At 43.4% G+C, this 27,184-nt stretch overlaps 1 protein-coding gene across 1 annotated transcript; it reads right to left on the bottom strand.

Annotated features, from left to right (window-relative positions):
• Positions 1–14,228: 14,228 nt before the first annotated feature.
• LOC100284172 (uncharacterized) lies at positions 14,229–19,015 on the bottom strand. The gene is made up of 5 exons (NM_001371978.1): positions 18,717–19,015; positions 18,479–18,619; positions 17,987–18,024; positions 17,819–17,885; positions 14,229–14,591 (listed from the first exon to the last, which is right to left on the bottom strand). Exons 1-5 carry the CDS (start codon positions 18,921–18,923, stop codon positions 14,247–14,249), a joined length of 798 nt encoding a protein of 265 aa, NP_001358907.1. The 5' UTR covers positions 18,924–19,015; the 3' UTR covers positions 14,229–14,246.
• Between the last annotated feature and the right edge of the window lie 8,169 nt (positions 19,016–27,184).

Here is a 27,184-nt window from a genome sequence, read left to right as displayed (position 1 = left end):
CATATTACTACTTCCACTAGTAGAAAAGAGCTCAAAGCCTGCGGCACCCATAAATTATCACTGGCGGTTTCAGTTATCACGCGCCAGTAAAAAAAACAAGGTGGACCCGACTTAGGAACCGCCAGTGGAAACCTATTTCCACTGGCGGTTATCTTAACACAACCGCCAGTGGAAATAGGGTATTTCCACTGGCGGTTCTGTTACACCAACCGCCAGTGGAAACCTATTTCCACTGGCGGTTGGTGTAACAGAACCGCCAGTGTAAAGACCCTATTTACACTGGCGGTTGTGTTAAGATAACCGCCAGTGGAAATAGGTTTCCACTGGCGGTTTTTCAAACCAACCGCCAGTGAACTGTCTGTTATAAATACCCATCTTCCCCGCGACAGTGAACTGTATGCTCGCAGCCAGCTTCCATTGGAGGCGATTTTGGAGGTCCAGATTTCACAAAAATATAAGGGGGGAGGTTTTGGTCTTCATTTCTTGGAAGAAGGTGGATAAGAAAGGTTGGTTTATGTTTCTTTGTCAATTTTTGTTCATTCTTGCTCAATTTTAGCCACATTTTGGATCTAGGGTTTCACATGTGAGAGAGAAGAGTATAGATTGGTAATTTTCTCTATTTTCTCAAATGAGGTTGCATAAGATGGTTAGTTTTTGTCTATTCCCTCTCTTTTTCATGTTTAGTTGCTTAATGAATGGTGAATGTGTTGTATGGAAGATTAGTTTAATTATGTTTCAATTGTTAGTTATTGTTTATTTTTTGCTCAATTTTAACTACATTTTGAAACTAGGCTTTCACCATATGTTAAAGATAGGTTTGGGTATTAATTTTTTTTTGTTTATTAGTTGCTAGGAAAGTTTGGCTTATGTTTCTTTTGCCAAATTTTGTTTATTTTTCCTCCATTTTAGCCACATTTTTGGATATAGGGTTTCACCATGTGTTTTATGTTACTTTTTTACAGGTGGTGATGGAGAGGACATCCTGGATGTATAACTTATCAAGGCTAGATCCATCATACATATCCGAGGTCCATAGGTTTATTGATGTCGCTACGAACCATGCTTGGAGAATAAAGACAAAACACATATATTGTCCATGCATGGACTGCAAAAATGCTGCTGTATTTAATGACACAGAACAAATCATATCTCATCTGGTATGCCGAGGATTTATGAAGGATTACACAATTTGGACAAAGCATGGAGAGGGTAGCTCTTCGCCTTATACGACTGGAAACCCTGAGAACATCGACGACAGATTTCAGTTCGTTCACGAGACACACCAACCTCTTCCACAGAGCGAACATGTAGTGCAAAATGTTACTGATCATGGTTACGCTGGAGGAAATGAACATGATAGACCTCATGTTCTGCCAAGTGTTATGGATGAGGAAGATGCAGAGTTGCTAGAGGCAATGTTGCGTCGTCATACAGATCAATCGATGTTCTTAATGAAAGGTATGGAGTCCCTAAAGAAGGCAGCAGAAGAGCCTTTGTACGACGAGTCTAAGGGTTGTACCAAAGAGTTCACGACGCTCCGGTCTGTGCTAAAGCTGTTGATGTTAAAAGCTAAATATGGTGTGTCTGATGCTGGCTTCGATGCGTTCTTGAGTATTATCGCAGACATGCTTCCAAAGGAGAACAATGTGCCTGCTAACACGTACTATGCAAAGAAACTAATCAGTCCGCTCACTATGGGTGTGGAGAAGATCCACGCGTGTAGAAATCACTGTATCCTTTATCGAGGTGATGATTATAAAGACTTGGAGAGCTGCCCAAAGTGCGGTGCAAGTAGGTACAAGACGAATAAAGACTATCGAGAGGACGAAGAGTGTGTTGCATCCGTGTCTAAAGGGAAGAAGCGAAAGAAAGCCCAAAAAAAGACTTCAAAATCCACGAGCAAAGAAAAAGAAGAAGTAGACTATTATGCGCTCAAAAAGATTCCTGCTTTGGTGATGTGGTACCTCCCCGTCGTCGATCGATTGAGGTGTTTGTTCGCTAATCCTGAGGATGCCAGACTTATGAGCTGGCATGCTTCTGATGAGCACAAAAACGATGGGAAGCTTCGACATCCAGCCGATGGGAAGCAGTGGCAAGATTTCAATGACAACCACCGAGACTTTGCCGATGAACCGAGAAATGTTAGGTTCGCACTGAGTACTGATGGAATGAACCCATTTGCTGAGAGGAGCAGCAAGCATAGCACATGGCCGGTGATCCTCACCATATACAACCTTCCTCCATGGTTGATGCAGAAACGGAAGTACATTTTGCTAACCATCCTTATTTCTGGACCTACACAACCTGGAGTTGACATGGATGTATTTTTGGAGCCCTTAATGGAGGATATGAAAATATTGTGGGAAACGGGTGTTCAAATGTTGGATGAGTATCGTAAAGGTTCATTCACGCTGAGAGCAATTCTTTTTGTTACGATCAACGATTACCCTGCTCTCTTCACATTATCAGGCCAGTTTAAGGGAAAGGTTGGTTGCACAGTATGCATTGATGGAACTGCTTACGTATCCCTTGCTGCATCTAGGAAGATAGTTTACATGAGGCACAGACGCTTTTTATTGGAAGGACACAGGTACCGCATGCGAAAGATGGATAAGTACTTCGACAATAATGGTGAACTACATTCTACTGCTCCATCGGGTAACAATAGAGGTCATAGAGTTTTTGAAATAGTCAGGAATATCAAGTTTGTTTTTGGGAAGAAGACAAAAGACGGAAAAACAAGGAAGGATGTCAAACCAGCTTCGGGGGCTATATTCAAGAAGAAGTCTATTTTCTTCGAGTACTTGCCTTACTGGAAAGAGTTAGATGTGCGGCATGCGATCGATGGTATGCACGTTCAGAAGAACGTGTTTGAAAGCATAATGGGCACCTTGCTAGACATAAAGGGCAAAACAAAAGAAGGGCTCAATTCACGCATGGACTTGGTAGATTTAGGCATAAAAAAGGAACTACATCCCGTTCTTCAAGAAAATGGGAAGTACCATCTCCCAGCAGCAAGCTACAATCTCAATGTAGATGAGAAACATGCGATGTGTGTTTGGCTCAAGAATTTGAAAGTCCCATCCGGATTCTGCTCTAGCATACGGAGTATTGTGTCAATGAAAGACCTGACAATCACCAACTACAACTCACATGATTGCCATGTCATGCTGACTACATTCCTACCTATTGCCATCAGGGCTATAAATCCTTTGTTTTTAAAGATGGCAATCACACGGTTGTGCTACTTTTTCAACAGGATTTCACAAAAGGTAATTGGCCGTGATGAGTTGGCATCTCTTCAGGAATTCGCAGTGGAGACAATATCACAGTTTGAGATGTGTTTCCCTCCATCGTTCTTTGATATTATGGTGCACCTTGTGGTGCACTTGGTGCCACAAATAGAGGCATTGGGTCCTATGTACTTGCATGAAATGTGGACGTATGAACGTTTCATGTCAATACTGAATGGCTATGTATCAACCCGTGCTCGTCCCGAGGCATCCATGATAGAGGGGTACTGTACCGAAGAGGCCATTGAGTCCGGAGCTCCATTCTGCAATAGTATCCTAAAAGACCAGGTTGCAATAGGTCTGCCTCCGTCACGACACGAGGGTAGACTGTATGGAAGCGGGAGGATGGGACGGAAATCTTTCATCCCACCGGATTATGATATAGTACTTGAGGCACATCAGAGCATCCTACATCAGCTAACAATAATGGAGCCATTTATCCAACAACACATCAATGAGCTTCGCGAGCAAAATCCTGGGCATACGGATGATTGGGTAATGAAGCAACATAAGCAGCGGTTCAACACATGGCTAATGGTGAAGGACATTCCACGTGGAGAAACAATAGAAGAACAAACCATCAAGGGCTTGGCATCTGGACCATCACGCCAGGTCACAACATGGCAAACCTATGACATTAGTGGATTCACATTTTGTACCAAGTCCAAGGACAAAAAGAGCATGTCACAAAACAGTGGTGTTCGATGCGAAGCCATAGATGATGAAACTGGTGAGATTATTACATATTTTGGCTTTATTGAGGACATATGGGAACTAGACTATGGTACATTTCAGATCTCGGTTTTCCGATGTCAATGGGTTGAAGACAAACATGTCACGGTAGACAACTATGGGGTCAGAGTTCTTGATCTAAGTAAGGTAGGTTACAAAGATGACCCATGGATCCTTGCTAATCGTGCTGCACAGGTCTTCTATGCTGAACATATCATTTCTAACAATGAGAAGAAAAGCACCGACAAACCGAAGCATGTAGTTTTTCCTGGAAAACAACAAGCTATAGGAGTTGATGGTGTATCTGATTTAGAGGATTTTAACCAGTTCAATGACATGTCTCTTTTCATAGACCATCCAACCAAGATAAGGAACGTTGAGCGAAGCATCCCACGCAATTCGATGCCCTGGGTACGCCACGATGGACAAGGCAGAACAATAGCTCCCTAGATTATATAGTTGTCATGTAATTGATTATTGTTAGGACATGTCATGTAATTGATTATTGTTAGCGACAAACTGAAGCATGTAATTTTACACGACTTTCTAGAGAGGAGAGAGAGAGGATAGAGAGAGAGAGGAGAGAGAGAGGATAGAGAGAGAGGAGAGAGAGGAGAGAGAGAGGAGAGAGAGAGGAGAGAGAGAGGAGAGAGAGAGGATAGAGAGGAGAGAGAGAGGATAGAGAGAGAGGAGAGAGAGAGGAGAGAGAGAGAGGAGAGAGAGGAGAGAGAGGAGAGAGAGAGGAGAGAGAGAGGAGAGAGAGAGGATAGAGAGGATAGAGAGAGAGAGGATAGAGAGGAGAGAGAGAGGATAGAGAGGAGAGAGAGAGGATAGAGAGGAGAGAGAGGATAGAGAGAGAGAGAGAGAGGAGAGAGAGAGGAGAGAGAGAGAGGAGAGAGAGGAGAGAGAGAGGAGAGAGAGAGGATAGAGAGGATAGAGAGAGAGAGGATAGAGAGGAGAGAGAGAGGATAGAGAGAGGAGAGAGAGAGGATAGAGAGAGGATAGAGGAGAGAGAGGAGCTAGGGAGAGGAGAGAGAGGAGAGAGAGAGGGAGAGGGGAGAGAGAGGGAAGAGAGAGGAGGGAGAGGGAAGAGAGAGGAGAGAGAGGAGAGAGAGGGGAGAGAGAGAGAAGTAATATATAAATATATATATTATGTATACTAAATATATATATTTATATATTTAATATGTACAAAAATTTATATACTTAATGTATGAATATACAATAAAAAATAATATACTAAAAACATTTCTACTGGCGGTTGACAATGAAAACCGCCAGTAGAAATCATTTCTACTGGCGGTTGACAATGAAAACCGCCAGTAGAAATGATTTCTACTGGCGGTTGTCATAGAGAACCGCCAGTAGAAATGGCCTCCACAGTCTGTGGATGGTATTTCTACTGGCGGTTCTCTATGACAACCGCCAGTAGAAATGATTTCTACTGGCGGTTTTCATTGTCAACCGCCAGTAGAAATATCTCCTATATAAAGGAGCGCGCGCGGGGCCGAAAAATTCGCTAAGTCTCTGGCGCCCTGTCTTTCCATCTTCCCGCCGTCAGGCTGCCGAATTTTCGCCCTGGCGATCTTCCTCCGTGCGCCGCCGTCGTCCACGCCGTCGTCCACGCCGTCGTCCCCGCGCCGTAGGTGAGTTCTTCTCTCTCTCTCTCTCCCTTTCTTCGTTCGCTCGGGCTCGGTCTAGGAGTGAGAGGGAAGAGAGAGGAGGGCGCGCGCCGCCGCCGCCGCCGCGCGCACGGGCGCACGCCGCCGCCGCGCGCACGCGGGCGCCGCCGCCGTCTCTGCATAGAGTGAGAGAGAGGAGGGGCGCGCCGCCGCCGCCGAGAGGGAGGAAGAGAGAGGAAGGAGAGGGAGAGGGAAGAGAGAGGAGGGGCGCGCCGCCGCCGCCGAGAGGGAGGAAGAGAGAGGAAGGAGAGGGAGAGGGAAGAGAGAGGAGGGAGAGGGAGAGAGATAGAGGGAGGGAGAGGAGGGTGAGAGAGAGAGAGGAGGGAGAGGAGAGAGATAGAGAGAGGGAGAGAGATAGAGGGAGAGGAGAGAGATAGAGGGAGGGAGAGGAGGGTGAGAGAGAGAGAGGAGGGAGAGGAGAGAGATAGAGAGAGGGAGAGAGATAGAGGGAGGGAGAGGAGGGTGAGAGAGAGAGAGGAGGGAGAGGAGAGAGATAGAGAGAGGGAGAGAGATAGAGGGAGAGGAGATAGATAGAGGGAGGGAGAGGAGGGAGAGGAGAGAGATAGTTAGAGGAGGGAGAGGAGAGAGAGGAGGGAGACATATGTGTGTTCATATGTGTTCAATATATATATGTGTTCATATGTGTTCAAATGTATGTGTTCAATATATATGTGTGTTCATATGTGTTCAAATGTATGTGTTCAATATATATATGTGTGTTCAAATGTGTTCAAATGTATGTTCAATATATACATTGTAATTTTATCCGTCACAACTCGATAATATACATATCCGATCCGATCCGAATTCGATCTGAACTCGATAATTTCCGTACGACTCTCCCTCTCTCCCTCTCTATACGTCCTATGCGACTCTCCCTCTCTCCCTCTCCTCGTCCTATACGACTCTCCCTCTCTCCTTCTCTATACGTAACTCGATAATATCCATACGATTCTCCCTCTCTCCCTCTTTATACGTCCTATGCGACTCTCTCCCCGTCCTACACGATACTATACGACTATACGATACGTCCTATACGATACGTCCTATGCGACTCTCTCCCTCTTTAGGGTTAAGGGTTCGGGTTTTGGGTTAAGGGTTAGGGTTAGGGTTAGGGTTAGGGTTAAGGGTTCGGGTTTTGGGTTAAGGGTTCGGGTTTTGGGTTAGGGTTAGGGTTCGGGTTAAGGGTTCGGGTTTTGGGTTAGGGTTAGGGTTAAGGGTTTTGGGTTAGGGTTAAGGGTTATAGTTAGGGTTAAGGGTTATAGTTAGGGTTAGAGTTTAGGGTTAATATGCTTACGTTAATATGTGTTAATATGTATTTAATTATTGCTTATGTATTTGTATATATATAGCTCAATGAGTTCTCCGATCAAGGACCAAGATTTAGTGCCCGAGCACATGGACAAGAGTGTTGCTAAAGAAAAATCCAGCAGTGAAGGATATGAATCGCCTAGCGACCCTTTTCCTACCACTAGCATAGATAGGGCCGCTCTCCGTGAGTTGCAACGTGACCCTACTTATGATCCACGAGAAGCTGAGGTAAAAGTACGCATCTTTAGCTTCGTATGTGTACCCTACTGATTTCACATGCATGATCTCTTGTGCATTTTATTACATGAATAGGAGGTCATGTCTGAATTTCGTGCGATACTCGAAGAAGCCGTGGCACGAAACGAAGACGTACCGGAGCCGACCCAAGACGCACCGGAACAGACCAAGACAACAACCGAGACGTCAAGGAAAAGGAAGCAGAGCGATCGAAAAAGAGGTGACAGGGGGCTGAACAAGTTTCCCGACAAAACATACAAAATCTCAGACGTGAGCCCGAAAGGTCAGCCCCTTGCTCCAGAAGAGGCACTACCTAAGTTCCGGAATGCACTTGGGTTTTTAGTTAGAGATAATCTTGACATAACAATACGACAGTGGAGAGATGTGTCAGATGATGTCAAGAATCAAATATGGAATAAGCTATTAATGAGGTTCGTTCTGCCTCGGGGTTCAGAAGAACTCGTGAAGGAATACACGATGAAGCAGCTTGCGATAAATTTCCGAAACTGGAGGTCTGAGATGAACACAAAGTTTGCAAAGAAAGGTCTGGACCCGACCAAAAAATATAAAATCTCAGCAGGTCAGTGGGCAGTATTTTTAGAGCAGAGGAGCAGCCCTGATTTCATATCTATAAGTGAGGCAAATTCTGAACTATCAAAGAAGAACAAGTACCGCCACCACCTAGGCACAGGTGGTTACAAGCGTCAGGTTCCTAAATGGAGACAAGAAGACGCCGAGAAGAAGGCCGCAGGGTTGCCGACGCTGTCCGAGCAACTTGGTGAAAGGGCGGCAAATTGGCTCCGTGCTAGAAAACCAAGGGAAACCGAGACCGGTGTATCTTTTGATGATCCCATTGTCGAAGAAGCGGCAAAAAACATATATACAATGGCAGCTAAGCAGAGCGAAGGAACTTTTAAGCCACAAAGGGAAAGAGACATCCTAACGGCTGGTCTCGGTAACCCTGAGCATCCTGGCCGTGTACGAGGAATCTCGTCTAAGGAAGGATGGAAGGAAGGATTCGGACAACAGTGGGAAGGTCTGTACAGGAAACGTGATCGATACAAGCAAGAGATGGCAGATTATTTTAAGTTGGAGGCCAAGAAAGAGTTCAAAGCCATGATGTCTCAAATGCTATCGAATCCTCCTCCAGAATTGATGCAACAGTTGGCGAGTGCGATGTCTGTTCAACAGATGACCACTCCACAGCTACAAATAATTCCAGCAGCTCAACCGCCGGCTTCCACAGATTGTACGACATTACCAAGCTCTGTTGCTTCAACGGGAAATAAGGACCGTTATCCAGTTGATGACATCACAAGGCCTGTGGCGTGCACACTGGTTATAAGATATGGTATTAACAATAAACGTACAAAGATGGTAGCCACAGGCCTTGCGATCCCAGGACGCAAGTACCATGGAAACGATATTCCAGATGATTATTGCAAAGTAGAAGTGACGACGGTCGTCCAAGGATACGAGGACGACATGCTAGACATCCCTGGGCCCGAAGATATCGAGAAACTTGGACAAGCTATTAAGAATTTTATCCTTTGGCCTCGAAGGGATGTCGAATTGCTTGATTTGTCGAATTCGTCGCAGGCGTCGCAGGCCCAACCGTCTCCGCCTTCTCAAATTGCTGTTCCTATTGTACATCCATCCTCACCTCTTCAAACTTCACATGCTGCTCCTCATCCTTTTTCTGACCCACCGTCTCCGCCACAAGCATCACCATTCAGGGCTCCACCACCTTCTCCTCCCCATCCTCTTGGTGACCCACTGTCTACGCCACCATCAAGGGATCCACCTTCTCCACAGCCATCAAACGATCCACGGCCATCAAAGAAATCTAAACTTCCTATACCAAAATTGGTGTCCCCGTATCAGAAAAAGAAGAGTAAAGCTACTACTGCTGGCACAGTTAGGTTTTTGAAAGGGATTGGACGGAGCCTCACGTCACAAACTGTTGATTTGGCCGAGCACGAGGAGTCTGCAAAAAAGGCTGAGGCAACGGCCGCAAAGATAAAGAAGCCAACTAAGGCAGATTACAAAAACGTGCCTAAAAAATATGTGCCGGGAAGACCTCTGCTACCTCTTGACAAACTAAGAAAGGTCCCGGCTGGTGTTAAAAGGTTGCATGACTGGTACATGCGGGCATCATCGGTTGGCATCGACACAATCAGTGTGCATATACCAGACCATGCTTTTATTGGTTCGAACCAAAAGGCCGTTGTTACATTCGAGGACATGTGGTTAATGATGAACCTTCAGAGACTCGACGTGCAACTTGTAACGATGTTTGCATTGTAAGTGTCGCTCATACTTCCACATATGTGTGTTATTATTAGTGAGCTGTATAAAATTTCAATATCTGACATGCACGTGTGACTTGCAGAATGCAACATGATCAGCAGGAGATTCTTTACGGTACCAAGCCCAATGCTAGTGCCAGTAAAAGGGTTGGGTATCTCAACCCAATACTTATATCCGAGGAAAGCCACACTTTTAGAATCGGGAAAGACAACGATGAAATAAGGGGAAAGACGGACGAAGAAGTTGAGAAGCGTATAAAGGAAATGAAGAAGGATTTTGAAGCTCGATACGCCACATACATAGGACATGCAATGCTTCAATTTCAAGACAGGGAAGCCATAATGGCCCCGTACAACTTTAAGTAAGTGTGATTTTGCATAAATAAAATTAATAATTTCAATACACATGCATCACAAATTTGATTCGTACAGGGACCACTGGATATGCTTCCTCATTTATCCTAAGGTTGGAAAGGTGCTGGTGCTCGACTCCTTGAACTTCGACCCTTCGACATATGCAACATTCCTCAGCATCTTAGAGCTGTAAGCCTTTTCTATGCATGCATACTTTTATCGATTAAAATTTGAGAATAACATGGTGATTCTATTTGAGATCACAGTGCTTATAGATTCTATAAGATGAAAGGTGGAAAGTACGACCTGTCGAAAAAACTCGTGCCACTAGACATCCATCATCACTGGCCGGTAAGTATGTGATTTTATGAATACATATCATACACAATGTTGCAACTAAATAACCAATCTCCCGTTATGTAGTGCCACAAGCAACCACAAGGATCGGTCCTATGTGGATTCTATGCGTGCGAGTTCATGAGAGTGAACGGACGATACATCACGAACCCTGACAAGGTATTATTAGTAATAGTTAAGTATGTATTTATGTCATTAAAGATGCAAATGTGTTATTATTGAGTATAAATAGATAATGTTTATAAAATTCCTTTACAGCAATTTCAACGAGGAAACCCGGAGAACTTGACCGAAGCTGCATTGTATGGCATAGTCGAGGACCTCTGCACATTCATATTGAAAGAGGTCATTCCCGCAGAAGGAAAATATCACGATGCTTCCGGGACATTAGCTTTGCCAGAGTTCAGAATACTAACAGAAATTAGTAGATTATCTCTTAGCCGAGATAGTTATTAGAGCTTAGGTGAAAACTTATGATGTATAGAATGCATGAAGCATATATGGTTGTAAACAGAATACTTTGATGTATATAAATGTATGATAGAATTTAATTTCATGTTGCTTTCAATATCAATATAGATATATATATATATATATATATATATGTTTGTGTGTGTGTAAATAAATATATATATAATTCAGTATTGTTTGAAATTTTGAAAAAAGGCGGGAAAACTTCCACTGGCGGTTTTATAAAGAAAACCGCCAGTGAAAAGTGCATTTCCACTGGCGGTTCGTTAAGAAAACCGCCAGTGAAAATGCATTTCCACTGGCGGTTTTCTTTATTCAGCCGCCAGTGGAAATGCACTTTTCACTGGCGGTTCGTTAAGAAAACCGCCAGTGAAAATGAACTTTTCACTGGCGGTTCCAAAATAACCGCCAGTGGAAATGCTGATTTCCACTGACCCCTAGCACTGGCGGTACTGAAAAACGCCAGTGTAAATATGTTTAGAACCGCCACTATAGAGCTTCTGTGTACTAGTGTTCTCTTCCAAACTCTTATTACCACCTGTTAGTCTTCTAAAACATAGGATTGGACATGTTCGTGCCTTCATGATCATCAACTAATCACGCTACACATGCCCATTTTTCCTAATTTTCTTCTCATATGTGATTTCATGTCTATATATCCGCTATAGTTCATTTGGATCTACCATCAAACGGTTTACGAAACAGGAAATCGAAAATAAGTTAGTTTTCAACGGTCTCTTTATTAGTCGTCAAAATAAGTTAGTTTTCGGCGGTTATAAGTGGCCGCTGAAAATAAGAGACTTACTTTCAGCAACTGGGTCATAGCCGCCGAAAATAAGCTTACTACTTTCGATAGCTACGGTTGGCCCACAAACAAATAAGACCCTTATTTTCGACGGCCACCGACATCCGCCAAAAATTACCAGTATATAACTTGCGCCCATGCTCGACACCGCACACCATTGCCACCCTGCACACGCCGCTCGCCATTGCTGCCTTAGCCGCCCTCCACGCCACCCCACGAATGGTCGTCACCGACTCCCCCGCCCCCACCACCACCACTCGCCCCAACATGCCGACCCCCTTGCACTTACGCGTGCTCGTCGTTGACGCACCCCACCCCAGCTCACGCGCTTGACCACCATCATGCCACACCCACGGTAGAAAAGAAAGGTCCTCAGGCCTTACCCGGCCCACGTTAAGACCATGTAAAACCTTCAACAATGATAAACAGGTATGACTCGAACCCGTGCATATTTACTTAACTATTTTACTATCATGTCGGTAGACCAATGAAATATATGTGTCACTCGTTTTAGGCACTTACCACGTGTGTCACGCAAGTGATGTTTGTCTGTGTAGAATTGTCCCTTTTTTGAAAGCCTCCGAGTGACTGATATTGCATTATATTCGGTCGTGTAGGTGATAAAAACGAGGTCATGCTACCAAAATTTTGTTCGAACCTTATAGTCTCGTCACAAATCTGAGTTATATCTACTCTTAGGTAAGTTTAAGATATAAAAATACCTATATGCAACATAAAACGCTCATCATTGTATACCTTGTTATAGGTGAGGATCACCGGTAAATGTATGATGATTGGAATAAAAGGCAGGCTCACTCAGCTAAATAGATTGCTAATGCTAACAATTTTATCAAGCATGACATCTCTTTATCGACTATCAATAAGATATAATGTTTATGCAACAATTGTCAAAATGCAAAGTTATTTAAAAAGATCACCTATTTTGAAATAGTTTTATGGTATATTATGAAACGTGGGTTACAACGAGAAATATACCACGGTTCTAACAGAATAGGAAGAAAATGATAGCATGGGCATCGATAGAATAGACGAGATGCTTAAAGATTGTAGCCAGAATTTAGCCTAAATAGCTGATGTTAGAGGTTAAGGAGTTTCTCAGGCTCCTAAAAGCTTTAGAAAAGTCATTACACAAACATACCAAAGTGATCTTACTTACTTTTGTGATCAACATCATGGCTATTAAGTCCAATTTTTTTCTCCAACAATTGCTACAAGTTTATTTTCAGCGGTTGTCTTTCGGCAGCCATCGAAAATAACTTATTTTCGACAGGCCACCAAAAATAAGCGTTATTTTAGGCAACGAACTTTTGACGAATGCCAACCGTCGAAAATAAACCTGTGTCCACCAAAAAAAAGTTATTTACGTGGGATACACTTATTTTCGATGGGTTTTGATCGTTGAAAATTTACGAATGAGATACAATAACATAGGAACTTTTGGTGCTTATTTGCTTCTACCTTTGTCAGTCTTGAATAGTCTAGGATGAGCTATTGAGCGACAAAAAAAAACAAGACCATCAACCGTTGAGTTTTGATCCTATTTTCCTAAGGAAAATGAACCCTTGGAAAATAGAAATTCCTTAGGTAATGGAGTTGCTAAACTATGCTTAAAACTGAAATAAGCAGTCCATCTTTCGTCCTCGGGAGTCTTTCATGGAGACCCTTTAGTTTACGGGGACCAATGAACTATTTATTCCACGGAAAGAGGAAAGGCAAACGCCGGAAGCGTTACGGTTCTTCCTGCCTGCCATCACATCGCAATCTAGTAGTAGTTAAAAATTGCTTGAGGCAGTGCCAGCCACCACCCGGATTTTGTTTACAGTTTCTTTGGCAGGAAACGCGTGAAATGAGCAGGACTAGCTGCTCCATACTGCAATGTTCGATGTCACAAAAGAAGCGGCAAAAGGTCACATCTCATGGCATATACTCAAATAACTAAAAAAAACACCAACTGTATTTAACACATTACATAATTAGTATCATAAGTCACTTCTTCAAAAGTCAAACACATTTGACTTCCATCATATATTTAGAAATATATTTACATTACAAGATACATCGTTAAATTTATTTCCATAATAAATTTACACACAAATATTATTATTCCTTATATTTTTTTTCTATAATAAATTTAAATAAACAAACCGGTACAAATATCATAATGGCACTTATTTTATGGGGAGAGTAGCATTCACTCACTTCTATCTAAAACAAAAAAAAGATTAAGAACTCAGTATATTTGGTTACAGAATGTGAAACGAGCTAGCATAGGCATTTCTGATTTAAACGGTGGGAACAATAAACCGCATGTATTGTTTCTGTGTAAAAAAAAAGGTGTAAATGTGTAACCAATTAAGGGACGTGATATGAAAACTATTCTCCAACAGTTCTCCAACAGTTCTCTAAATGAACTTTCTAAATTTAACAACCTGTCATCTAACCTCATTTTCTCTCTACATTTGGCAACCATTTAACAACTCCCTAAACAAAAATGTTGACTGCATTATATAGTTTTTGTGACTTATTTTTTATGTGGATAGATACAAAACAAAATTACAACCTATATTTAGAGAACTATTGGAGAACTCACATTTTTTTACTCCAAAAGCCATTTAACAACTTCTTAAATCTGTGATTTAGAGAGCTAAAATTTACATAACTATTGGAGTTGCTCTTACAGTGTTGCATACACTGCTAAGCTTACAGCAAAACCCAACAGGGCGCCGACTGTGACCTGAAGCTCCGTGTGGCCAACAGATTCACTCAACCGGTAATCCTCCTCTACGTAAGCCTGCTTCAGCTCAGTCAGCTCAGACCCACGGAGCCCATTCACCCTTGGTGATTCGGTGCTACAACCGCGCTTCAAGGAGGGGCTCGCATTGGAGCTCGCTTCCTCGGAGACCGAAACAAACTCAGGAGCTGCCATGTCCACTTCAGAATACTCCAGAGGTGCCTTCTCTTTGAGGATCCAAAACCTGTTCAAGACCTTGGCGTGGTTGCCCACTTCTCTTCTTACTCCCTATTGGGGGGAAAAACAAATGGATATTATGAGCGTTGATCCTTGAAGAAATACATGCCAAGCCCATGCCCCAAAACTACAGAATCACGAATTCTGATTTTTTTTTCTTTTCTTTGCCGGTTTGCCTTTCAGACAGGACTGAAGAGCTACTGGCAGTATTTGGCTATTCTTTCCACACATAAATATTAGGCTTGCCCCTCTCATCAAGAAAGAGGGACGAATTGAATGTTTTTGAACGCACTGATCAGGATGCAAATAAAACTTTAGTAAGCACCTACTAACGTATCCAGGGCTCACACTAGATTATTAAAAAGTATATTTACCAAGCATAAGGCAAGGTACTAACAAGCGGTAGTCTTAGACGTCAACATACAGACAAAGAATGCAACAAGTGAAGGAAAAGGACAAACCACAGACATGTTTCCCTGAAATTCATACTTCCGAGTAAAGGCACCAGATTTTGCTCCACAGTGCGGACTCCAGTGCAAACTGACACACTTTTTTTTGGTAATAATACAGTATCTGCTAATGCTCAGGGCATTGATGTATTCACTAATGCTCAGGTCATTATGCTGCTTGTTACACAAGTGTGTCATCTATTACTGCATTCCACTCCAACAGAGTTATATACTCCCACCAACAAATAAGAATCAACTTTGATTATACTATTTTCAAACGTGGATAATTTTTCACAAGTGTATGTATAAATACTACAAGCTATGTTTCTATTATACTTCTGAGTTCTGATAGCAACCCCCTTTTTTTTCATTTTCATTTTTTTTCTCGAACGATGCTGGAGAGCTGCATGCCATTTCATGAAAAAGTTTTTTTTTCATTTCCTGATTTACCTAAATATTTTAAGAAAAACAGAGCATGCAACATATGTACCACAGGGCAGAAGCTAAGCAAAAATCATGCACTTAAATCTATCTCTTTTAAAAGTTTCTTGTTCAAGATGTTTTTAGTTCTTTATTATATATGACATGCACATGAAGTGCAGGAGTTTTGTCCTAGTTTCTTGTTCAAGATTATAAATAGAACTATAGAAGAGGAATAGAGACGGTGGGGTTTGGAAAGATGGAATAGGAGGTTTAATTCCCTTGTTCGCCTTGACTCCCTCGTGCAAACCTATATTATAGGTTAACTGAAGTCGCTGCATATTTTTCAGAAACACTCTTGAGTCTTGATATATCATATATTACATATTACCAAGGAACTAGCACAAAGGGGTGGGCAACACCAACTCCATGCAGAAGAAATGATGAACTTGACATGTTTCGCAAGAGCAAATTTGCAAAATCACACAATAATGGCAGTGTAGTTGATAGATACTTGATTGCTTGTTCTAAGCCAATTTCAGGCAGGTCCCCTGTTCAAGGACAGCACACCCTTTTTTCATTTGGTCCTTCCAGAACCAGCCAAGAGCCCAAGACACACATACTTGCATCTATCCATATATATACACATGGACATCCGACCCCCACACCCCTTACTGTGACAGAGTGAGCCTATCAGTATACTAGTCAATGCTTCCATCAACCAATCCACAATTAGTAAACATACAGCTCAGACCCATCTGCCACAGGCTATATAGGGTTTGTCTTTGGTGAGCATCTTGGACTTGATATCCCTGTCTCACCCCATAAGGCCTAGTTTGGATACTTTGGAATTAGAGTGTTTTGGAGGGATTGGAGAGGGTGTAAATCCCTAATAGATCAAATACTCTCTCAATACATCTCAATCCACTCTAATCCCACTCATTACTAGAGTACCCAAACTAGACCTAAGGGAGCCATATATTTTTTTTTCCTTGTACGATCACCTTCCTCTCTTTTTTTCTTACTGCCTCCGTACTCATCAATTTCTTCTGAAGAGCGGAGCAACAATTTCAGTACACTTTGAATGGAGTTTAGTGCTTCTAAATGTATATATGGTGCAACTATTTGGGCCATGCAGGCATGAAATGCCATCCAAGCATAAGTTGGTTGGTCAAGAGGATCTTTTTAATGTTTCCATTTTGTCTTGGGTTGCTCATCAGGTGCTTTTAGAGAAAAATTGAAGAGATGGCATGGTGAATCAAGAACTTCTATTTGCTTTTTTCGAATATACTACTTATGTTTAGAACTGCCCCAATGTTGAACTATTAATAGGATCAGAGCATATATATCTGTTCGTGGTAAACAATTAAAGCGCTATAAATGTCATATCTTTTTTCTTATTTTCTCATGTGTGATTTGGCGTCTATATATCCTCCATCATCTGGATCTACCATTAATCAGTTTACAATTGCCTTACAAATTGAGATACAATAACATAGGAGCTTGTAGTGTACTTTCCCATATTAGTTCTACCTTATATGAGCCTTCAATAGTCCAGGATAAGGTTCCTTATTGGTAAGTATTAGAGTATACACTAAATTCTATTACCAAATGCAAAACACAAGTAGGAGAATGGAGCATTTTGATATTAGGCTATTAGCTATGCATCTGCTAGATAAACTTTTTTTTCTCAAACGCACAAGAAAATAATGAATGCAAGATAATCTGATGGTCATATTAGTTTTTATTACCATTTTTGCTACAATTTTTTATTTTGCCACATCATTCTGTTTTGCAAGTTACATGGACAGCCATGTAAAATAATCCGTTAAAGATATAATGAAATTTGATATGAAACTAATTGGTAGAGTATGTAGTAAAGCTTAATCTGTCAATAGTAAGAGATTGATTTATAAGGTATGGATCTCCAACTCATTATTCAAACTTTCAAAGCTCAAGATATATAACACATGCCTTTGGGTTCCAATAAGGAAAGACATCAACCGATCTGTTTACTAAACTTTTGCAGATTTATTACATAAGGTGGTTCTTTTATGACATACGAAACTCTGTGCCTAGACCATCAAAGCCACAACATTATTTTCTGCCTTGTGTAGACAGGAGTATCAACCAAATCTATATATCAATCCAAAGGGGAAGAAGCTACATCAATTATAAGAAGGCCTTAATCTGACCAAGATCAAGGTAAGAAACAAGAAGTGGTGACTGCAAAGAAGGTAGAAGAGATGAGGAAATATGGCAACTAAGGAGAGCAGGAACTAACTTGCAGTCAAATATTTGTTTCTTGCGCAGTAAATTCTAACTAGTCCGATCAGGTGGACTGAAAAGATTTGGAGTATTTAATATTGGATTAAAATGAGCTCTGGAACAAATAAACAAACAGTGTACCTGAGCATCATACATTACAATTGCTGCAAACACCACTGACATTCCAAATATGGAGTCTGCAAACCCCCTGCACACTAAATCTATAGTCAACAAAAACAAAAGCATGGAGCTTAGGGTGAAACAAGCAGAAACAACTATGTTCTGCTGCATCAATATTCAAGAACTAACCTTTCTAGCCCAAGCGAAGTAGCAACTGCAACAACGCTCTACAAGATAGGAAAGTTTTGTTAGAACTCAGAACCGTTAGAAGGGTCAATGACAAGGGGATTTGAAAGGTTTACATGAAAAGGTAAGGCTAAAACAGAATTACTTTACTCTAGAATAAAAAAACAGCAGATTCAGATAGGACCTTGCAGCACTTCTTGTTTGACAAACCACCACATTTGTTTCAATTCAATTTTAAAGCCGTTTGGGATACTTTATATTTCAGAACTCCTCAAAGATCTATAGAGCCATCCTCAATCATTCATTGTGCAAACTACATATAACAGTTCACCACATAAGGCAAACATTTTCCCTGTGACTAGGTTATCCACACCACAACTTAGCACAACAGTGCAAACATGTGGAAGAGGTATCTCCAAAGATTGCGAGTAACGCAAAAACTGGAAAAGAAAAGGTTTTGGTAAGGGAGTGGGGTAGGTAATCCGATGTTTTCACCGCGGAGTGGGTGGAGGGCATCCCTCCGGAGCGGAAGACGGTTCTGAGGTCAAGGCCGGCGCCGACGCCCCCATTCTTGACCGAGGTGAAGGGCTTGGACAGCTGCCCGATCGCGCTCGCCACTGTCGCCGCAATCAAAACCTTCCGAGAAAACCAGACCAACATTCAGAAAACGAAACACAAAAAGAAAGGAAAAGATCCTATTGGACGGGTACCGAGCAGCAGGATAGCAACTAACCTTGTTGCGCGCGAGCTCGGCGATCTCCCCCGGGCCGAGGTGGAGGGAGGCCGCCGGCGCGACTGCCCTGCGGCGCGGTCTGCACGCGGTAATAGACGAGGCGCTAGTTCTCGTGGTGGAGACGGACGGTGAGGAGGTCCAGGGAGGAGGGCGGCGAGTCACCCAGGATGAAGACGGGATGTGTGGGGAAGAGAAGGGTCGGGCCATGGCCGTCGGGACGGCGTGGCGGGCAGGCCTGTCTGACTCTGGCCCAGTTGCCTGCCTGCTCTGCCAGACTGCCTGCACCGGAAATAGGCAAATAGCTCTGCATTTTCTTGTCCTGCTCTGTTTGTCAGTTGTCACGGCCAACAGACTTACAGACCACGTGCCTGTTTGTTTGGATGGAAGTGGAAGCACGGAGAGTTGCCTGAAAGAAAATATTGCCTAAAAATTGCCTACAAGTTAGCCATTTTTATTTGGCCAGACAAATCTAAAAAAAACTATTAAAGTATTAACTATGAGTAATGATCAAGTTGTAGCGACCTCATGATTATGATTATAAAAAAGCTAAAATATATTTGGTTGAAACAACTACCGACTGTAGATTTTGTAACAACATAGTTTGGTAACATTGATGATAGAAATCTAGAAAATTTTAGTAGAAAGTGATTCTGAATTGAACTAGAGCAATATGTAGATTTTCAAGAATCTATTTTACTATTATAACTGTTTGGTTGATATTCTAGATTTTTTATAGCACATCTCATTCAGAAAGCTGAATCAAACACACCATTATTTTAAAGTCTATATCAATATTAATGAGAGGGTATACATGACTTGAATATACATTAGAATTCTATGAAGCGCCACTATATAAAGCATCGATTTCCATCGTCGTCACCCTCGCTCCCTCACATTTAAATGAAAAAGGTTAAAATTAAACACAAATGAGAATTTGAAGCACATTGCAAACTAAGGAAGGCACCAATGATATTGTGAGACATGTAGGACCTTTTGGGGCCATCGGTTACTAACCGAACAGTCTTCGAAACCTGGTCTTTTTCTCGTTTGGAACATGAACTCAAACTTAATCTAAGATGAGACACCCCATTCCATCTGTTTATTGCACTTAACTTCCCACCTAAAGCATCAGCTAACATATTTAGCTCATAACATCATAACAGAATAGGAAAAATCTTTTATAAATGAGCGTGGAGAACAAAAGAAGAGAAAGTGCTTGGTATCGTGTTGCCACCCTCATTCCGTCATCTAAATTGTACACCATGGAGCAGTATCATGACTACAATATGACTGATGGAAAGTCTGTAGTTGATCAGGCTCATGAGATACAATGCATGACAAAGAAGCTTAAGCAACTAAGGATCAATCTATCTGACAAGTTTGTGGCTGGTGGCATAATTACTAAATTGACTCCTTCATGGAGGGATTTCGCAACAACTCTCAAACACGAGAGGACATATATATCAGTTTCAGATCTAATTGCATCTCTTGATGTTGAAGAGAAAACTCGGGCCAAGGACGGACAAAAAACTGTTGAAGGTTAGGCTAGTGCCAACATGGTGCAGAGATCTCAATCTCATGGCAACGGAAAGGCAAACGAAAAAAGACCAAGCCCAAGCCCACCACTACTATCAATCTCATGTTGAAGGTTCTGTATGTACCTTATTCTTTTGTTTTCTGGTGCTGGATAGGCCTAATAATGTGATACCACCAAATGGTTATATTGGATTTTAAGGTTGATTGATTCTTGAATTCTGATTAATCTTAATTAGAGCTTTGAGACATATTAAAAAGCTTTGATATTGATATTGTTTAGGCTTTATAACATGATGCTATCAAACCAATAGCCCTCATGGTGACTGCTTTTAGCCATAAACCATTTGGCGCAATTTTTCAAATTTCATATGATACACATTGTTTAATCACTTGGAATGGTTACTTTTTCATTCTACTCCTTGTGTTGTTCGTGACATAGTTCCCTGGATCAAACCCAAGCTATATCATATGCATTTTGTCTATGGCATTGAGATTTGAGATTTAACCTAATACTAGTGTCGGGTACTAGAAACCGGGTGCCCAATATAAGCCTAAGACACTTGACGACCTACTTGTCGGCCAAGTCTCTGCCAAGCAACCCCGCGAGGTGGAGCATACGACCAACTCCCTGTCAAGCAACCCTGCAAGACGGAGTAGCCGACCAACTGAAAGAGAAATGTGCCCTTGGGCCATTTCTAAGTGTTTTGGTGATTAACTGCTCAACACACCACTTTGAACTAACCATCTTGGTATGAGCATTAGCACAGGTTCTAATCAAGCAAATTGAAGATGCAAAGTCCAAATGAGTTGGATTAAAAGACCAAAATGTGCAACCTTGGGCAAAACCTTAAAAACATGAGGTTCAAGTGTTTAAATAAGTTGCACTTATTTTATATTATGTTTCTTGCACTACTATTTGGCTACTAACTTCCTTGTGCAAGTAAATGGCATTTTGACTTAGTTTGAGCATACTACAAACTATTATGGAATGAAGTGACAAAGGTATGATTCTAGCTCTTAGTCAATTGTTTTGGTTGCTAACTATGTTTGCCTAAATGCTAGGAATCATCACAAAGATAGTAAAAAAGGAAGTGAAGGAGTTTGGCTCAAAAGAGCCAAAGTCGGGCCATAATGGGCCTCACCGGACAGTCCAGTGTCTGACATGGTCAGCTGGCCAACTGGTCGCTCTCGGGAATTCGCCAGGGCTCGCTGGCTAAAAATCACCGGACATGTTCGGTGCGCCAGGCGGGCAATGGTTCCTCCTTATGCCAACGATCGGCGCAATCACCGCCAACCACGTCGTCAGAGGGCATCGGACATGTCCGGTGCGCCACCGGACAGTCCGATGCACCCGCGGACAGAAGGCAATATGTGCCTTCCAAATGAAGGAGCAACGACTCCTTGGCCCCATGGTAAAAGAGGGCCCTAAGCGCCTCTACCAGGACACCAAGCATTCCTAAAGCACACTACAACTCCGAGACTTCGCGACCATGCCTTCGAAGTGTTTGAGAGATATTTGAGCGCATTTTCTGAGTCGTTATTCTGTCACTTTGTTGTTGCACTCTCTTATTTGTATTTGTGTGTGTTGCTGCAATTGTGCTCTTGTGTGCATGTTCTCACTCCCTCCCTTATTCAAAGTTTGTCTGTGACCATTTATGTAAGCCGTGAGCGCCGACCAAGTCTCTATCGAGCAACCCTGCGAGGCAGAGCGGACAACCGAGTCCTCACCGAGCAACTCAGCGAGGTAGAGGTCCCGATCCAGTACTATTGACCCACGTGAGCTACGACAAGACGCGTCATCATCAAACCACGCCTGGACCATTGGCATTGTCGGTGTTTCGGACCTGCGGGGATCGTCAACCGACCAGTAAATTTGTTGTTGCGTGTCCCTGTCCAGATGGGTTGATGCAAGATGGAACACAAGAGGGAAATGAGGTTTATGTTATCTCGCACCGGGGTGCTCGTAGTAGGGGTTACAAGCGTCGCGAGGGAGCGAGGGTGAGAGCGAGAGAGAGAGAGTCCCTGCGTGTCTCCCTCTCTACGTCAACGTATTGTGTCAACGTGTCTCCCCGTCTGTCCCTGACGTCGTGCCTTAGGAAGGCCCTGGACATCCCCTTTTATAGATACAAGGAGATGCCCAGATGTACAATGGGGTGTAGCTATGTGCTAACGTGGCTGGCGGAGAAGCGCCTTGAGCCTTGTACACGAGCCAACGTGGTCGTCGGAGAAGTGCCTTGAGCCCTGTAGAAGCACAGCTGTCGGCGCGGCATGGATCCTGCTGACGTTATCTTGCTTCCGTAGGGGGTTTGAGAGCAACCGACGTCATGGATGCACGCGGGGAACCATCATTACCTGTTATCGGAGTGACCTTAGATGGGACACCGGTCTTGTTCCTTCGTAGCCTGAGGCAGCTAGATAGGGGTAGAGTAATGATGTATCCCCTGTAGCGTAGTCGGTCCGAGGCTGAGGTCGGGCGAGGCAGAGACTTCCCCTGAGGCCGAGGCTGAGGTCGGGCGAGATTGCGACTCCTCTCGAGACCGAGGGGTCGGTCGAGGCCTGTGGTCGGTCGAGGCGGAGCTCCCTGTTGCGCCCGAGGCCGAACTCGTGGGAGATCGTGACTCAGTTTTACCCTGGTGGTAGGCACAGTAGTCGGAGCGGGGCAAACGACGTTGTTTTCCTGTCAGATCGGTCAGTAAAGGGGGCGAAGTGACTGCGGTCACTTCGACCTTGCCGACTGAGGCACGCGTGTCAGGATAAGGTGCCAGGCGATCCCCGCATTGAATGCGCATGCGATACGGTCGGCTGGTAAGGCGATTTGGCCAAGGCCGCTGTACGACAAAGTTTGCCCGAGCTGGGCTTTGGGTGAGCCGAGGGCGCGTCTACTGACTGAGGGGACCCTCGGGCGAGGCGTGAATCCATCCGGGACTACTGTTCCCGCCCGAGGCTGGGCTCAGATGAGGTCGCGTCCCTTGGTAGACGTGGCCTTGACTTGAACCTCGCTTTATCAACCGTGTATGGTGTAGGATCTAGGACACCGGCTAGAGGGGGGGTGAATAGACGGTTTTGACTTACAATCAAAAACACTAAATAAATTTAATCAATACAACAAGAGGAATAACTTCTCTAGTGACAATAAGTAAACAATGTATGAAAAACAACTACGGAGATTGAATACTTGAGGAACAATAAGCGAATCACTAATCAATTGCAAGGCAATAAGTAATGCGAGAAGGTATAGACACCGAAATTTATCCCGTGGTATCGGTGATTTGCCGATCACCCCTAATCCACGTTGAGGTGGACTTCAAGCTCTCACTTGCTCCTCTATCAAGACACAACTTGATCTTTGAGCCAAGTGGACAAGAAATCACTCAATACCTCGGTTCCACTAATGTCACCTTTGCCGCTCCGGCGAGGTAGGCGCGAACCCCTCACAATCAACACCGCGGCTTCTCCACAATCTTCTTGGAGAGCTCGACGGAGACAATCACCCGAGCCGTCTAGGAGGCGGCAACCTCCAAGAGTAACAAGCCAAAGACGCTTGCTCGGTGTACCACCTAGTGCCTCAAGAATCACCAAATGATGCAAATGCACTAGGAACCCTCAATCTCTCACTAGAATGCAATCTCAAGCAAAGAGTGTGAGAGAGTGAGTTGGAGGATCACAAATGAGCTCAATGTGTGCAAGGAATGGCCAAGAGAGCTCTCTCACACGAGCTACCCTTCTATTTATAGTCCCCCATCAAAATCCAACCGTTATGTGCAAAAGGTAGCAGTTCTGCGCACACGCGGACCGTCCGCGCCCTAGGGCCGGACGGTCCGCCGTACATATAACGGCTATAATGACCGTTTGAAAACATGTCAGAGCTGACTCAAAAGGTGGGCCCGGACAGTCCGCCCTTCAAGGTCGGACCGTCCGCGACCTGGCAGCTTGAAACACCCGAGCCTCGGATCAAGAGAGGTTAACACACGCGGACCGTCCGGCTATAAATCCCAGACGGTCCGAGACCTAAGACAGTACTGTCCGGACTGGTCCCCCGGACAGTCCGTAGTACAAATCTACAAAAGCACACAGTCCCTGTCCAAAAACGAGTTTGACACTTGCGGACCGTCCGCCTATCACAGCCGGACCGTCCGCCTATAATTCAGGGACTGGCCCGAAGCCACCCTTCTCTGGTCATGACTGCGGACGGTCCGGCCCTAAGGCCCGGACGGTCCGCAGTGCAATAGAACAAAGTATCCACACAAGTGGTCAGGCTTCGGACCCCCTCTGGAGGATCACGGACGGTCCGCCCCCAAGGCCCGGACAGTCCGCGAGTCCATGACTCCGCAAATTTCAAACATGCTTTTGAAAGAACTTTTAACTCACGAAATGTGAAGCGCTGTTAGTCCTCATGCAAATGCAACTACTTGATGCTCTATGAGGCACTAAGTTTTACACAGATCTAAGTCATTGACCCCTCTTAATAGTACGGCTATCTAGCCTACTAATCCGGTCAGGTATCTTCTCTAAACTCCTCAAGACCGGCAAAAATGAAACCTATATTATACCTTTCCCTTCATCTGATCCACAACCAATGTGTATGATTCTTCAACATCTCCTGTTCTATGTGGTCCAACCCTGCATTCTTATTTCTCCAAGAATCGTTAGTCCACAAGCGGTTGTCATTAATTACCAAAACATTACCAAAGGGGCCTAGATGATTCACAATCTCCCCTTTTTTGGTAATTGATGACAACACTACATAATATATTAAAGAGAAATTTAGTTTTTCCAAGTCTCCCTCATACCTAAGGTATAAGACAGATTTTGGAGATGAGTTTCATAGGGCTTATCTTGATTTGAAGTTCTGTCCGAGAGATAGATAAATCCCAATAAAAAACTCAGTATGTAAGAAAGGCTCCCCCTAAGTGTGTGCAGGATTATTTGAAGCTGAAGATATAGCACACATAATATATTGGAGTTTGACGGAGACTTTCCTACAATCATGGTTATCGAGGCATACAAGAGATGATCCGTAGAGTTAGCGCAGCAATTATAATCACTCCTCGATTAACCACACACAGAGTAATTTGAACTAAAACATAGTTCATCCCACAGAATATTACAGATAATAGTCCACAGACATACGACATAGAGTTAACAGTTCAAACCAGGTCCAAATGCGTAAGACATAAACTAATGCAAGCAGCATAAAAAGGTAAAATGCATATGCATGGTCTTAATGTCCACATAGAACCACCAACTCCCCCTAAAGAAGACGCCAGACAACTTCTCTTCTCAACACGTCTCTCCCCCTTTGGCATCAATTCCCAAAAAAAACTGCTGGAGCATGAAGAGGCCTCACTGATCACTAGGCGGAGGATGCATGTTGTAGTAGTGAGTGCTGAAAGTGTCAAACAGGGAGGAGAACTGGCCAAAATCCTGCTGGAGCTGCTGCTGCCTCTGACTTATATCATGCATGTTGTCATTTGTAGAAAGATTGTCAAATTGACTGGAGAGAGCACCCATGTTATCTTGAAAACTCTGTTGCATATTATTCAGCCTGGTCATGATGGGATCAGTGACATTAGTGTGAATTTGATCACGAAACTCAGAAAACTCAGAGTTGAGCGCATCCCAGTTACTGTCAAAGCGAGACTGCATGTCATCGAGGCGGTGATCCACATGTGTCATCAAGCCCTCAAATCGAGTATCAATATGAGTCTCAAGCCCCTGCTGCATATGGTGAAAATAAGGATCAAAGTATCCTAGACCAGGCTCCCAATATTGCTAAGGCTAAGGAGGAGGTGGAGGAGGAGGCATCTGTGCGCCCTCAACATTAGGAGCTGCTCCACCCTCATAGCCAGGGTCTTCCTCATCATCTGGGAAGGGAGTGAGTGGTCTGGTGAGAAACCCTATCTCATTCTTAAAAGGTCTGAATGGTGTGTGAACAATCTCGCATGGGCCCTCAAATCTTGTCTTGGATTTGATGAGAGCCATAATGTAAGGAGCATATGCTAAATTTTGATTCTTGTCCATTTTCAAATCATTAAGCTATCTCATCATGAAAAGAACAATATTCATGACTTCACCATTCATGATGTGCTGGATGATATTCCAGAACTTATCTCTTATTTTACTCTTATCACCACTCTTGAGAAGAATGGTGACTCTGGCAATCTTGTTGATTACAGCAGGATGATGTCTGAGTCCTGCTGTCTCTCCAAACCTCCTGGGTATTCCGAGCCTGGCTGGCTCATAAAATTGCACAAAATCCTCAAAATTATCTTCAGTATAAAGATCCAGCCCAGCAGAAATGAGGCCATAATCCAGACTGTTTGCAGTGGCAAAGTCAGCAAAAGAAGCAGAATAGCGCTTGAAGCCAGTCATCCAGGTGATAGATTGTTCTTCAATATCAATCTCCGAGGTAGCCAGGAATTGCTTAACAGCCATTTCATTGAAATCTGTGTGTTGCCCCATAAACTGATACAGTCCACATGTTTCAAACTTAGGGATCAGACCCTCCATGACTGATTGACTTAGCAAGAAGGACCAATCAATCACCTGATGCTTATGAAAATGTGTATCCACCAAGGTGCCCCAAAAGACATCAAACTGCAGCTGAGTGTGGAAAAACTGGATATTAGTGTCAGATGGCAGAGTGTACTGGTTCACAGTCCGTCTAGAGCAGTACTCAGCCATAGAAAACCTCCGCTTAGGAAATGTCCATCCTTGGGTATCAATGGGATAATCGGGATGAACATGAGGAAAATCTTCAGCATCCATGGATTCAGTGCCCCCAGCTGAGGATTGGGCCTCTAAATCAGTGGATGGTGTATAGTCATCATCATTTCCACGAGGGCGCTTTGATTTAAAGCGACCTGCAAGTTTCTTGCGGAGACCACCAAAACCACTGCAACAATGTGACAGACATCCATATATAAATAATT

This window comes from Zea mays, chromosome 6 (genome assembly GCF_902167145.1).
Source record: "Zea mays cultivar B73 chromosome 6, Zm-B73-REFERENCE-NAM-5.0, whole genome shotgun sequence".
NCBI lineage: Eukaryota > Viridiplantae > Streptophyta > Magnoliopsida > Poales > Poaceae > Zea > Zea mays.
This window is presented reverse-complemented; position numbering and strand designations above follow the sequence as displayed.

Excerpts from the sequence above, each read along its gene's own strand:
- LOC100284172 (NM_001371978.1), bottom strand. The coding sequence starts at position 18,923 with ATGGCCCGACCCTTCTCTTCCCCACACATCCCGTCTTCATCCTGGGTG. Across the intron at positions 18,620-18,716 it reads CCGAGCTCGCGCGCAACAAG|GTTTTGATTGCGGCGACAGT; the intron begins GTTAGTTGCTAT and ends TTTTCTCGGAAG. Across the intron at positions 14,592-17,818 it reads TTGTAATGTATGATGCTCAG|GGAGTAAGAAGAGAAGTGGG; the intron begins GTACACTGTTTG and ends TCCCCCCAATAG.